The sequence below is a fragment of the Pongo pygmaeus genome, chromosome 18 (genome assembly GCF_028885625.2).
Source record: "Pongo pygmaeus isolate AG05252 chromosome 18, NHGRI_mPonPyg2-v2.0_pri, whole genome shotgun sequence".
Classification (NCBI taxonomy): Eukaryota; Metazoa; Chordata; class Mammalia; order Primates; family Hominidae; genus Pongo; species Pongo pygmaeus.
Window position 1 is genome coordinate 1,590,749 of NC_072391.2, and position 15,179 is coordinate 1,605,927.

The 15,179-nt window shown below is 55.8% G+C and overlaps 1 protein-coding gene across 1 annotated transcript in view; it reads right to left on the minus strand.

Moving 5' to 3' along the window:
- Positions 1 to 10,142, minus strand: part of CLCN7 (chloride voltage-gated channel 7) — a 29,071-nt gene extending 18,929 nt beyond the window's left edge. Inside the window, exons 1-2 of the mRNA XM_054454655.2 lie at positions 9,886 to 10,142; positions 372 to 443 (exon numbers count right to left, since the gene is read on the minus strand). Coding sequence (XP_054310630.1) covers positions 372 to 443; positions 9,886 to 10,026 — 213 coding nt within the window. The 5' untranslated portion in view covers positions 10,027 to 10,142. The remainder of the gene's footprint in view (positions 1 to 371; positions 444 to 9,885) is intronic.
- Positions 10,143 to 15,179: the final 5,037 nt, after the last annotated feature.

Genomic DNA, 15,179 nt, shown 5'->3' on the forward strand with positions numbered 1-15,179 from the left:
AACATCGAAACCCCTGCCCTCTGAAGTCAGAGGCATCCGGCCCCCTCTCACTCTCCTGGGGCTCCTCACTGCCCCCCCAAGATCCCTGTCCTTGCCCTGTCCCAAAGCCAGGTCCAGCCCCCTCGCTGCCCATGCTGTCACTGCTGTCCTGACCGGCTTCCTGTGCCCTGCACTCCTCTGTCTGAGAGCACTTCTGCCCGGCTGCCTCTGCTCACTCGGCCTTGGTGACCGTGTCCCCCCAGGGAAATCTTCCCTGGACCCTGGCCCTGGGGCCCCACTATCTGCCTGCCGCCCGGCCCCTGCCCATCCCTGTCACCCTCTGCTAAGATGCAGCTAACTCCGCGGGAGGACGGTGAACACCCCCAACTCACCGGGTCCAAAAGTTCATCATCCAGCTCCACGTTGCTCATATGTCCGATTCGGAAAAGCGCAGAATGTGGTGACTAAAAGCAGAAGAGAAATCATGAGGGCGCTCAGACGTCACACGCTCTGCACCGTGGATTCTCACTCCCGCCGCCGCACCCCGGCCTCGCCTGACCCTGCCTGGGGGCTCAGGAATGGGCCAGGCCAGGCCTGCCTGCTGGGTGGGGGCAGCAGGGCTGGGACAGGCCTCCCTGGGCCCTGGAAGCAGGACTGCTCCGGCTGCCCCTTGGCCTGTCAGCGAGACGTCCAGCCCCTGAGCCCAGGGCACAAGCTCCCTGCTCTAGACTGAAGGCGAGGCACCTGCCACCCACCAGGAAAGAAGGGCTGGACAACATGCCACCACCAATGCAGTGCCCGCCACAGCGCCCTGGGCCATCCTGCCCAACCCTGCCCCCAAGGCCCCACTCAGCCACCTGCCACCTCCACAGTCACCTCCACTGCGGCCTCTCTGGGTCTTGAGACACTAACGGCTCCACAGTGTTCACGCTGCCCTCCCCACAGGACGCCCAGCTATCAGGCAGAGCTGGGCGGGGTCTCAGCCACCTAAGGCTTTGCGGCCGCCCCAGCTCAGGGCAGGGGCAGGGCAGCGGGCCCTGGGTGGCGTGGTGCAGGTGTGACTTACAGAGCTCCCGCCCCAGTCTCCGGCTCCTTACTAGAGCCAAGGCGCTGAGGCCAGGCTAGGAGGAGCCAAGACCTCAGCCTCCTTTCCCCAAAGAGATCCTTTGGAGACGACTCCAATTTCCACAATCTCCTGAATCTTTACCAACATCTGGGGATGTGAAGGGAAGAAGGGCCGCCTCCCAGGTGGAGGGGCCACATGCCCAGGGCACCAGCTGTCTGCATCAGACAGCCCGTGCGCCTGTAAGGAAAGTGTTGGCAGAGGAGTCCAGTGGCTGGTGCCGGCCGTGGGAGGACCACCGAGGCTGCCTCCCACCTTCCCTGGGAGCAGCCCTCCCCATCCCCCAGCTGTCCCTCCACCTTCTTTGGGCTCAGCCTCCCGCACGAGGTTTCAGCAGGGCCCGAAAGTGCTTCTTGGTGATAGAACTGCAGGTGATGAAGCCAGGAGCCCACTGGCCTGAGGTGGGGACAGGGAGAGGTACGGGAACGGCCTGCACTGGGGCCCAATTCTCCTTCAACCTCTACCTATCCACGGGGATCACGATTACCACACGCAGGCAAGGACACGGAGGCAGAGAAGGAAGGTTTGGGATCTGAGGTCACTGCGAGCCAGGGGTGGGGGTCCTGCTTTCTCTGGAGTGCTCACCCTGAAGGAGACGGGCTCCCCAAACCGCCATCCCAGAAACTGCCTTCAGAACCAGATCTTCCCGGCGGGGTATAGTGGCTCATGCCTGTAATCCCAGCACTTTGGGAGGCCGAGGCGGGCGAATCACTTGAGGCCAGGAGTTCGAGACCAGCTGGGCCAACATGGTGAAACCCCATCTCTACTAAAAATACAAAAATTAGGCGGGCTACTTCGGAGGCTGAGGCAGGAGAATCGCTTGAAGCCGGGAGGTGGAGTCTGCAGTGAGCTGAGATCGCGCCACTGCACTCCAGACTAGGTAACAGCAAGACAATGTCTCAAAAAAAAAAAAAAAAAAAAAAAAAAGAACCTGACCTTCCAGCCCACTGCCCTCCAGGGACCCTTCCCCAACCATCGTCCTGTTACCAGCCCCCGTCGCCCTTGGTGTGCACCCCCGTGTTGATGACCCAGTGAGTGGCCCTGGCCGGGGGAGGAACCTGGGCACGCGCCACTGGCCCTTGGCAGACACCAGTCAGAGCCTCCTCCTCTCCCCAGGCAAAGAGCACCCCCAGGCCATCCCCATCAGAAGCCAGGCACAGAGGCCAGACAGACAGACAGACTCGCAGGTGTCTGCCATGGCATCTCCACGGCCAGGGGAGAGCGTGGGAGGGGCTGGAGTGCACAGGTCCTGCTGGACAGAGCCCCGAGTCACAGGGCGCCTGCCCCTCCTCTTCCCCCCCGCCTTGCCACACGCCAGTGGCTCTCCCTGAGCCCTGAGTCACAGGCGAAACTCACAGCTTCAGTCTCCTGCCACACAGGCTGACACAGTGGGAGGAAGAAGGTGCCACGGTCCAGACGTGACAGAAGCAGTGGCCTGGCCAGCTGCCCACTCCCTCCCGCTCACACTCACATCAAAGCCCCTGGACTCCAGGTCTCACCACCAGAAAACAGCCCTGTGACCAGCGCTGGGCCTCTGACCCCCACCTCCCAGGTGGACAGGTGCCCCGATGCCCCAAACAGAGACCACGGAACCCAAAAGACCCACTTCACCATGAGGAGGTACCCCACGTCCAAACGGGCACCCCGTGGGATACGCCCTGCCCACAGGGCCACTCTCCCAATCACTCAAGATGTCGGCACTTCTCTCCTAACGCCACTCAAGACCTGCTGTGCTTCTCAGGCTGTTCCTTGTTGGAAATAACGGATCATCCTGGCCGGACGTGGTGGCTCACGCCTGTAATCCCAGCACTTTGGGAGGCTGAGGCAGGAGGATCGCTTGAGCCCAGGAGTTCAAAGCCAACCTGGACAATGTAGTGAGACCCTGTCTCTACAAAAAATCAAAATTAGCAAGGCATGGTGGCACGTACCTGTGGTCCAAACTACTCAGGAGGCTGAGGCAAGAGGATCGCTTGAGCCCGAGAAGTCAAGGCTACAGTGAGCTATGATTGCGCCACTGCGCTCCAGCCTGGGCGACACGGCAAGACCCTATCTCTAAAATTAAAAAAAAAAACAAAAACCCAAACAAACCGAAACAGCCACAGCCACACGTCCTGGGCACCAGGCCTGGGAGGCCTTGAGGTAGGCCACCGTCTACACCGCGACAGCATTGTCCCACAGCAGCAGGCAGAGCTGTGAATGCAGTCAGGCCAAGGTGAAGGCTGACAGTGCAGTCAGTATGTGACCAGCGGGCCACCCCCACTGCCGCCACCTTGGCAGATTCGAGAGGGGTGAGGGGTGAGGGGTTTCCCCCCAGCAGGGCATCAGCTGCCCCTGCCCGGAGTGAAAGGATGGGGCTCCGGCGCCTTCCCTTCCCAGCATCTCTTTCCTTAACTGCCAGGACTTTGAGAAGGTGGCTTTCGTAATGGAAGAACACGACGTTTACTTCAAGTTCAGCAATGCATTCCGTGCGGTTACTTTCTTTTTTAAATGCAAGTTCTTATAAATTAAACACTAGATGCTGCTCCTCAAACTCCTGCCACACACGGCAACCTACACGGTCCCAAGCGCCGGACACCAACTGAAAACAGCCAGGCTCAGGAACGTGAAAGCCAACACTCCCGAGAGGCGGGACTTGGGCCGAAGGGGAAGCGAGGTCGTCAGGGTTGGGGGTGGGTGGGACTAGAAAGAGGGGTCTGAAAATGGCCTGCATCCCCCTTCCTGGTGCTTACGCGGATCTACACGCATTGCACCAACGACACTCTCTTGGTTTTGGTGCCTCCCTGTTATGGAAACGTAAACATTGAGGGAAACTCGGTGAATGGTACACAAGCCCCCTGTGCTACCTTTGCAGCTTCCTGTGAATCCAGAGTGATTTAAAAGTCAATAAAGGGCTGGGCACGGTGGCTCACGCCAGTAATCCCAGCACTTTGGGAGGCCGAGACGGGCAGATCACCTGAGGTCAGGAGTTCGAGACCAGCCTGGCCAACATGAAGCAACCCCGTCTCTACTTAAAAAAAACAAAAAACAAAAACCAAAACAAAAATTATCCAGGCATGGTGGCGCACACCTGTAATCCCAGCTACTCGGGAGGCTGAAGCAGGAGAACTGCTTGAACCTGGGAGGCGGAAGTTGCAGTGAGCCGAGATCCTGCCACTGTATTCCAGCCTGGGCAACAGAGCGAGACCCTGTCTCAAATAAATAAATAAAATAAAATAAAAGTCAAAATAATGTATAGACGAGGGGAACTACATCAAACTTTAAAACTTCTACACATCAAAGAAAACAACAGAGCAAAAGGTAACCTATGAAATGAGAAAATATTTGCAAACGTGATAAGGAATTAATATCTGATAAGGGATTAATATTCAAAACACATTAAAAAACTCAGGGTCAGGTGAGGTTGCTCATGTCTGTCATCCCAGCACTTTGGGAAGCTGAGGTGGGCTGATCACTTAAGGTCAGGAGTTCAAGACCAGCCTGGACAACGTGGCGAAACCCCAACTCTCCTAAAAATACAAAAATTAGCCGGGCATGGTGGTGGGCGCCTGTAATCCCAGCTTCTCAGGAGGCTGAGGCAGGAGAATCACTTGAACCCAAGAGGCAGAGGTCGCGGTAAGCTGAGATCACACCACTGCACTTCAGCCTGGGCGACAGAGGGAGAGTCCGTCAAAAACCAAAACCAAAACAAACAAACAAAAAAACAAAAACCAAAAACAAACATAAAAATGCAGCGTCTGAAAGTCCCATTTGTACGCCACAATGACCAAAATGCGGAAGCACCCGGTGTCTGCCGACGGATGAGTGAGTCAAGGAAATGCAGCCTCTCCCCGCAATGGAATAATTCAGCCATAAAGAGGAATGACCACCGACCCGTGCTGCAGCACGACGGGCCGCAGGACACTGTGCTCCGTGAAATAAGCCAGTCAGAAAAAGACAGCTCCCACAGGGGTCCACTCGCATGAGGGCCCGGGAGCCGTCAGGTCCGCTGAGGCAGACGGCAACGAGGGGGCCGGGCGGCAGGAGGAAGGGAGAGCGTTGAACGGATGCGGTTTCAGTTCGGCAAGGGATGGGTTGTGTAACACTATGAGCGTGCTCAACCCTACTGACTGCACTCACAGATGATTAAACGGTAATTAAACAAAATATTTTTTAGAGACAAGGTCTTGCTATGTTGCCCAGGCTGGTCTCTAACTCCTGGGCTCAAGGGATCCTTCCGCCTTGGCCTCTCAAGTAGCTGGTATGAGAGGCGTGCACCACCATGCCTGGCTTAAAATGGTAAATTTATGGTATGTGTTCTTTACCACAGTTTTTTAAAAACTTAAAGCAGTATTAAAGACTATTTGCTGTTCTGCTCAGCCCGCGCTGCATCCTAACATTCAGCAGGCCTCTGCCAGGACCAGGCTAGATGCTAGGCACACAGGATACAGCAGCTGCCATGCGGGGGGGATGGGGGTTACAGTCAAAGGAAACGAGGTGACACACAAAGGCCACAGAGACCAAGGAGAGGCCTTTGCTGTCCACGCAGCGTCCCCATGGCGTTAAGGCAGAGACCTAAAGCAAGACAGACGCTGAACAGCAATGCTGGAGGGCAGGGAAGGGGACAGCAGGGGAACCCTCCCAGGCAGGCAGAAGACTTCCTGGAGGCCGGAAAAGAACTAAGGGGCACTTCCTCAAGTAGAGCAGAGCTCAAGGGGCCACTGGGGACGACCCCAGACCCTCCCCCACGGCCTCGCTGCGCCCACAGTTCTCTCTCAGGCTACGGTCTGTGGCTCCGGGTGCCCAGGCAGGACACAGTCCCACACTAACCCAGACCCCTGCCCTGCCAGGGTCTTAGGTGGTGTCCCAACACGAGTTCTCAAGGATGTCCTGCAAATACCCACCTCCCCTCACTGCCTCCTGAGACCCAAGTGTTTCTGGCTCCAGCCGCTTTCCCTCTCTCAGTTCTCAAGGAGTTCTGCTTCCTGCCGCCCACACACAGCCAGGGCTGGCTGACCTCACCCTTGCCCTGTCCCAGCACCACCAGATGAGCAATGACTGGCTTGGTCAATTCACCACTACGCCACACAATGCAAGACAGGCCTGAGAACAGGAACAGCAACCCACAGGCGGCTCTGAAGGGCCTGGGCTTTCAGCTGGCACCCAGCCTCCAACAAGCCACTCCACAGTCTGCCCTGCCCAGGGCAGCCACCTCATAGTGTTTGGCCAGCTGTGCCCATGCTGAGGTGGCAACGACACCACCAGCCAACCTGAAAATCCTGCAACAAACCCTAAAGAGCCTGGAAGCAGCTAGGGCCAGTTCTCATGTTCACTGGAACAGTCCTGTCAGCAGGGGATGGCCTGAGTTGATATTTTAGCTCAAAACAGCTCTGGAGGCCTTGAACCCAAGGGCAGCTTATAGTACCCCGTCTGCGGCCACAATGGGGTGCACCTGAGCCCAACAGTGAGCTGTGCCCACCAGTCAGAGCAGACCCTCCCCCAGAAAAACAGCACCAAGAAATCCAGTAGCCACTCAGGAAGTCGGGCAGGAAAGTCACAACGAACATGAATCCCTCTTGTGTTGCTGGTTTTAACACGACCGGGCACAACTCACATTTCTTCAGAGCGTGGTTTGTGACAGGCACCGTGCTCAGCGCTATGCATGTGTTAACTTTTTCGCAGATGGGAAAACTGGGCAACAGGGAAGCTACAGGCCTTGCAGGAGACCCTCAGCGAGTCCAATGCTCAGAGCACAAAGGCCTCCGAGGACGCCTGGCCTAAGAGGTGGCGTCTTGTCCTCTAGACTCTGCCTCTCCAGTCTGTCTGCAGGGGAAGGCTGGGGCCCTTCAGGCATGGGGTTCTAGCTTCCCATGGGCTCCCCTAGAGATGAGCCAAATTCAAAGCCTGCTCATGTGCGCAGCAGGGCTGACCTCCATGCTCCACAGCGCATCCCAAACACACACTCCCTCTGTCCTTTCCCACCCGTCCGCCTGCCTGAAGATCTTGTGCTCTTCAAGTCCAAGCCTTGTGACTGCTCCTGCCCCAGGGGCCCTGCAGACCATCCGCACAGGGTCCTGGGCCTGTCTCCAGCAGGAAAGAAGCAGCTTTATGCGCCTGCGTCCCATGCAGCCACAGAGCAAGTGCACGATAAACTATTTTTTTTAATTGCTTGTAAGCAGGGTATCCGCTGTTATTAAATGCAAACAAATAAGCTTACAATGACTTTTAAGGGAATTTTTTATTTTTATTTTTGAGATGGAGTTTTGTTCTTGTTGCCCAGGCAATGGCGTGATCTTGGCTCAGTGCAACCTCCGCCTCCCGGGTTCAAGCGATTCTCCTGCCTCAGCCTCCTGACTAGCTAGGATTACAGGCGCTCACCACCACACTCAGCTAATTTTTGTATTTTTAGTACAGATGGGGTTTCACCATGTTGGCCAGGCTGGTCTCGAACTCGCGACCTCAGGTGATCCACCCGCCTCGGCCTCCCAAAGTGCTGGAATTGCAGGCATGAGCCACTGCGCACAGCCGGAAATACTTTCTAAGGTTAAGACATCAACAGATTATTTCCCAAAAAATCAACTCTTCTATTTGCAAAGACAAACAGGAAACCCCAAGCACATTCAGTCCCAAGAGAAACTCAAATTCAACCACCATCAAGGTTCCCAATCTTTACGTTTCAGCCCTTAAAGTTGGTTTATTCCTTCTACCTCGTGAACTTCAGATTTCTTTAATTAAAAAAATTTTTTTAAAATTTTTTGAGATAGGTTCTCAAACTCCAGCCTGGGCAAAAGAGTGGGAAACTACCTCAAAAAAAAAAAAAAAAAAAAAAGGCAGCTCACTGCAGCTTCAACCTCCTGGACTCACACGACTCTTCTGCCTCAGCCTCCCAAGCGAGTAGCTGGGACTACAGATGCATATCACCACACCTGGCTAATTTTGCTTTTTTTTTTTTTTTGCAGACAGGGTTTCACTATTTTGCCCAGGCTGGTCTTGAACTTCTGGGCTCAAGTGATCCTCCCCTACCTTGGCCCCCCAAAGTGCTAGGATTACAGGTATGAGCCACCACACCTGGCCTTACTTTCTTTTAAAACAGAAACACACACACACACACACACACAGGCATACACACAAATAACTAATCACCCATGGCCCCACCACTTCAAATTAACCCCTTCAGATCACTTTTCATGCAGACTACAGCACCGAGAGCAGGAGAGCCCACTTCAAAGGGAGCTGAGCTGCTGCTTCTTAGCAGCAAAAAGCAGACTTTGACCTTCTTTGTCTGGTGCATTTCTAAGGAATTGGGAAAACCTAAATGTAGGTTCTATGGAAACAGCCTGATTTTCGTGTCCTTCCTAAACTTTTTTTTTTTTTTTTGATACGGAGTCTCGCTCTGTCGCCCAGGCTGGAGTGCAGTGGCACCATCTCCGATCAGTGCAAGCTCCACCTCCCGGGTTCACGCCATTCTCCAGCCTCAACCTCCCGAGTAGCTGGGACTACAGGCGCCCGCCACCACGCCCGGCTAATTTTTTGTATTTTCAGTAGAGACAGAGTTTCACTATATTAGCCAGGATGGTCTCAATCTCCTGACCTCATGATCCACCCGCCTTGGCCTCCCAAAGTGCTGGGATTACAGATGTGAGCCACCGCGCCCGGCCGTCCTTCCTAATCTTTAAGCACAAGACAAGTGTTTAAAGGACTAGACAAGAGAAAATGTAAAGAATAACTGCAAAGCATCTTAAGACCCATCAACAAAACGGTTCATTAACTCAAAAGTAACACAATACGGCCAGGCGCAGTGGCTCACGCCTGTAATCCCAGCACTTTGGGAGGCCGAGGTGGGGGGGATCACCTGAGGTCGGGAGTTCGAGGCCAGCCTGACCAACATGGAGGAACCCCGTCTCTACTAAAAATACAAAATTAGCCGGGGGCGGTGGCACACGCCTGTAATCGCAGCTACTCGGGAGGCTGAGGCAGGAGAGTCACTTAAACTCGGGAGGTGGGGGTTGCGGTGAGCCGAGATTGCGCCATTGCACTCCAGCCTGGGCAACTACAGTGAAATTCCGTCTCAAAAAAAAAATTAAGACAATACACAGACAGGGAAACAAACGTACCCGCAACGGTTCTCCAGACCTTAACACTGCTCAGACGCACGCTGCAGGCTGACATGCAGAACGCATTCCAACCTCTGACTTGCTGCTTATTGTGTTTGCCTGCACATTCCAAATTTAACTCGGTGCTAAGGGAAACTGAGTACAAATACTCGTCACTCCCAAGATCACCTGAAAGTCGGGACTGATCCCCACACAGAAAGATGGCAGATAAAGGCGCTCAGTCATTCTCACTGAAAGAGACCCGGCTGCAATCTTAACTGTTCCCATCTCCCAGGGGGTCAAAACGCAAACAAAATTAGTTGCTCGTGTAGGATGACAATTTTAAAGAGTCACCTCAACAGAAAGACACTTGCACCCCTTTAGGGCCAGTCTGGGGGACACCGGAGGGAATGAACGTGCGCCAAGGCTGCCCCGGCGCCCCTCAGCGCCCCACATTCCGCAGGGTCCGGCGAGCTCCGCCTGCTCACCCAGCCCTCCCGGCCACCGAGCCCGGCGCGGCCTCCTAAGACTCCAGACCCCAGGCGCCCCGCCAGCCCGGCCCCGCCGAGGAGCCCCGGGGCGCGTTCCCCAGCCCACCGCGCCTCGGTCGCCTCCAGGACCGGGACACGCGGCGCCGCCAGAAGGCTCACGAGGGCGCGGGCTGCGGGGCGCACGAGGGCTCAGTTTCCCCGCTTGCGCCCTGCCCGGCCTCACCTGGCGCGCAGCCCCGGGCCCAGCCCCGTTCAGCAGCGGCGTCCCCCCGCCGGGCCGCGCCGTCCTCCGCAGCAGCGGCGCCGCCTCCTCGTCGTCCCGGTCCCGGCCGGACCACGACACCTTCTTAGAGACGTTGGCCATGGCCCGCCGCGGAGCGACACCGGCCGGGAAGCGCCGGCTGCCCCCGTGTTTGTTCTCGTGACCCGCGCCGGCGGCCACGTGACAGGCGATGGCAGCCACGTGACGCGCGACAGGACCACGTGACGGGCGACGGCGACCACGTGACCTGCAACGGCAACCACCGAGGCCCGGTCGCGCGGGGGCTCCTGGGAGCCGCGCTCCCGGCGGGTCGTGGCGTCGCCCGCCTTAGCGAATCGCCGCGGCCCCGAGGACCCCGTTCTGCCCACGCGACTGCAAAGGCGGCGCCGTTGGGCTGAGCGCCGAGTGCTTGGGAGGCGAATGGCCGCCCCCGGGACCGCCCGGGAGTCGGGGCGAGGGAAGCGCCCGGGGCCTGAGGGCAGGAGCCGGCTGGAGGGGCTCCCCCAGCCCCGGTCGCCCGCGCCGATCGTGGCGGAGCCGCGGCGGGGAAGGCAGGAGGGAGGCAGGGGCGAGGGCAGGCCCTTCCTTGCCATAGGCGGCAGCTAAAAAGACCTGAAGGATGAAATTAGAAGTCCGGAAGTATGCATCCGCCCTCGCAGTAGGCACTCGGGCGAGGGTCGGAGTGGAGGCTTCCTCCGGGCAGCCCCAGAGGGTCCTCCCGCCTAATGAGAAAAGAACAGAAGGCGAGTCCTCTTCAACGATCAGGCCCCAGAGACAGTACAGGAGGGTCGCCTCTGGAAACTGCCGGCTACTGCGCAGATGGCTGTGAATTAGCCAAAGAGCCGCCCGGACCCTGTACCCGCACCAGTGCACAGCCCATCACTAATCAATGCTATTTCCATAAACCAAAGAGAATTCTTGACAACTTTACATCAGCCCACACACCCTGTCCCCACCTTTTGGGTCATTTATTTATTTATTTTGAGCCAGGGTCTCCCTCTGTCGCCCAGGCTGGAGTGCGGTGGTGCGGTCACAGCTCAGTGCAGCCTTGACCTCCTGGACTCAAGCCATCTTCCTGCCTCAGCGTCTGGAGTAACAGGGACCACAGGCCTGCGCCACCACACCCGGCTAATTTTTGCTATGGAGCTCACAGTGTGTTGCCCAGGCTGTTCTCAAACTTCTGACCTCAGATGATCCTTCCACCTTAGCCTCTAGAGTAAACTCTTTATATTTTGTGCCTCATCCTCTTCCTTTTAAAAGATCGATATTTTTATTATTGAGACGGAGTCTCGCTCTGTCGCCCAGGTTGGAGTGCAGTGGCGCAATCTCGGCTCACTGCCTCCCAGGTTCATGCCTCAGCCTCCCGAGTAGCTGGGACTACAGGCGCCCACCACCACGCCCGGCTAATTTTTTGTATTTTTAGTAGAGATGGGGTTTCACCATGTTACCCAGGATGGTCTCGATCTCCTGACCTCGTGATCCACCCGCCTTGGCCTCCCAAAGTGCTGAGATTACAGGCGTGAGCCACGGTGCCCGGCCTTTTTATTATTATTATTTTATTTTTATTTTTATTTTTATTTTTGAGACACAGTCTCACTTTGTCACCCAGGCTGGAGTACAATGATAAGATCATAGCTCACTGCAGCCTTGACCTCTTGGGTTCAAGGGATCCTCCTGCCTCAGCCTCCTGAGTTGCTAGGACTCTACGTATGAGCCACCATGCCCGGCCATGGTTGGCGTTTCTTTTTTTCTTTTTCTTTCTTTTTTTTTTTTTTTTTTTGAGACGGAGTTTCACTGTTGTCACCCAGGCTGCAGTGCAATGGCGCTATCTTGGATCACTACAACCTCCACCTCCTGGGTTCAAATGATACTTCTGCCTCAGCCTCCCGAGTAGCTGAGATTATAGGCACCCGCCACCACGCCTGGCTAATTTTTCTTTTTTCATTTTTTTTTTTGTTTGTTTCTTTTTGAGAGAGAGTCTTGCTCTGTTGCCCAGACTAGAGTGCAGTGGCACGATCTCGGCTCACTGCAAGCTCCGCCTCCCGGGTTCACGCCATTCTCCTGCCTCAGCCTCCCGAGTAGCTGGGCCTACAGGCACCCGCCACCACACCTGGCTAATTTTTTGTATTTTTAGTAGAGACGGGTTTTCACCGTGTTAGCCAGGATGGTCTCAATCTCCTGACCTTGTGATCCGCCCGCCTTGGCCTCCCAAAGTGCTGGGATTACAGGCATGAGTCACAGCGCCCGGCCTAATTTTTGTATTTTTAGTAAAGACAGGATTTTGCCATGTTGGCCAGGCATGTCTCGAACTCCTGACCTCAGGTGATCCACCCACCTTGGCCTCCCAAAGTGCTGGGATTACAGGAACGAGGCACCGTGCCCGGCCCAGGGTCAGCATTTCTTAACGGTGAAGGGAAAAAAGAAACCTAGCAGGCGCCACTTGATCCAAGCAACCCAGTTCAGCATCGCTGGTGATGGGATAAGATGGCATCGTGTGCCTCCTGATGTGATGCACCAGGAAGGGCAAAACGTCCCTTCCATAGCATTCCTGCAAAACATGCTCACCCTGAGTCCACTCATAAAGGGGAAACACCAGATAATCCCACTTTGAGGGACAGCCTGTTGAACATCTAGGCTGTCTTCTTCCACAATGTTTGTCTCTTTCAGTGTTGTGAAAGAGACAAAGAAAGGCTGAGGAGACAACCTCACGTGGGTCTGGCATGATTGAGACAATTGGCAAAGATTGGACATACACTGTATGAGCTAACAGTGTTGGAGCAGTAGTAAATCTGTCACGCGTGATCATTATATTGTGGTTACATCAGGAAAGCTCCCCGATCTTAGGAGATGCATATTGAAATACTTGGGACCTTGTGTTGTGATGTCTGCAGCTTACACTCGGACAATTCAAAATCTGACAATAATCATAATGAGTAGCAGCCTTCTGAGAGGGAGGGAAAATGGCAATGTTAACACCTGGCCCTTGTCTCTGCACCACCATGCAGCAGGCAAGAACGAGCACCTTACCGAAGTGGCAGGAAGGGAGCCAAGAAGAAAGAGCTTGGTCCATTGTCTGAGAGAGATTGGCATGAGGCGAAACTGCCAACTGTGCTTGGCATAAGGAGTAGGGAAAACACCAGGCACAGGGATGCCAGGAACCAAAATTGCACCTGATGGCCTCAAGGGCCGTGTTTTTGAAGTCAGTACTGCTTATCTGCAGAATGGTGAAGTTGTATCTGGAAAATTCAAGCTAATTACTGTGAGGATGTTCAGTGCAAAAACAGCCTGACCAGCTTTCATGGAAAAAAAAAAAGACCATGATTGAAGCTCATATGGTTGTCAAAACTACAGATGGTCATTTGCCTCATCTGTTCTGTGTTGGTTTTACTAAAACAGTGCAGCAAGCAGATTGGGAAGACCTCTCACAGGCAGCACCGGCAGGCCCGTCAAATCCAGAAAAGGTGGTGGAAATCATGGCCCAAGAGGTGCAGACACATTACTCGAAAGAAGTGGCCCATGAATTGATGCCAGACAGTACTGGGAGAGAGACACAGAGAAGGCTCCCCAGTCTATCCAGGTATCCTGTCCAAGATGTCTTCCTTAGAAAAGTAAAAATGCTTGGGAAGCCCAGGCTTGCATTGGGAAAACTCAAGCTTTGTGGTGAAGGTCGCTGTCCTGTAAAAGCTACTGGGGATGAGACCAGTGCTAAATTTTATTTATTTATATTTATTTATTTATTTATTATTATTATTATTATTTTTATTTTATTTCTGAAGTATTTCTTGATCATTCTTGGGTGTTTCTCGGAGAGGGGGATATGGCAGGGTCATAGGATAATAGTGCAGAGAAGGTAAGGAGTTAAACACATGAACAAAGGTCTCTGGTTTTCCTAGGCAGAGGTCCCTGCGGCCTTCTGCAGTGTTTGTGCCCCTGGGTACTTGGGATTAGGGAGTGGTGATGGCTCTTAAAGAGCATGCTGCCTTCAAGCATCTGTTTAACAAAGCACATCTTGCACCGCCCTTAATCCATTTAACCCTGAGTTGACAGAGCACATGTTTCAGAGAGCATGGGGCTGGGGGAAAGGCCACAGATCAACAGCATCCCAAGGCAGAAGAATTTCTCCTAGTCAGAACAAAATGGAGTCTCCTATGCCCACCTCTTTCTACACAGACACAGCAACAATCTGATCTCTCCTTCCTTTCCCCACACTTCCCTCCCTTCTTTTCAACAAAACCGCCATCGTCCTCATGGCCCGCTCCCGATGGTCGCTGTCTCTTCGGAGCTGTTGGGTACACCTCCCAGACAGGGCGGCCGGGCAGAGGCGCCCCTCACCTCCCAGACGGGGCTGCCGGGCAGAGGCGCCCCTCACCTCCCAGACGGGGCGGCCGGGCAGAGATGCTCCTCACCTCCCAGACGGGGCGGCCGGGCAGAGGTGCTCCTCACTTCCTCCCAGACAGGGTGGCAGCCAGGCAGAGGCGTTCCTCACTTCCCAGATGGGGCAGCCAGGCAGAGGTGCTCCTCACTTCCTCCCAGACGGGGTGGCGGCTAGGCAGAGGTACTCCTCACTTCCCAGACGGGGTGGCCGGGCAGAGGTGCTCCTCACTTCCTCCTAGATGGGGTGGCGGCCGGGCAGAGGCGCTCCTCACCTCCCAGACGGGGCTGCCGGGCAGAGGCGCCCCTCACCTCCCAGACGGGGCGGCCGGGCAGAGACGCTCCTCACCTCCCAGATGGGGCAGCCGGGCAGAGGCGCTCCTCACTTCCTCCCAGACGGGGTGGCGGCCAGGCAGAGGCGCTCCTCACCTCCCAGACGGGGCGGCTGGGCAGAGGTGCTCCTCATCTCCCAGACGGGGCAGCCGGGCAGAGGTGCTCCTCACTTCCTCCCAGACGGGGTGGCGGCCAGGCAGAGGCACTCCTCACCTCCCAGACGGGGCAGCCGGGCAGAGGCGCTCCTCACCTCCCAGACGGGGTGGCTAGGCAGAGGCATTCCTCACTTCCCATATGGGGTGGCGGCCGGGCAGAGGTGCTCCTCACTTCCCAGATGGGGCAGCTGGGCAGAGGCGCTCCTCAGTTTCTCCCAGACGGGGTGGCGGCCAGGCAGAGGTACTCCTCACCTCCCAGAAGGGGCGGCCGGGCAGAGGTGCTCCTCATCTCCCAGACGGGGCAGCCGGGCAGAGGTGCTCCTCACTTCCTCCCAGACAGGGTGGCAGCCGGGCAGAGGCGCTCCTCACCTCCCAGACGGGGCGGCTGGGCAGAGG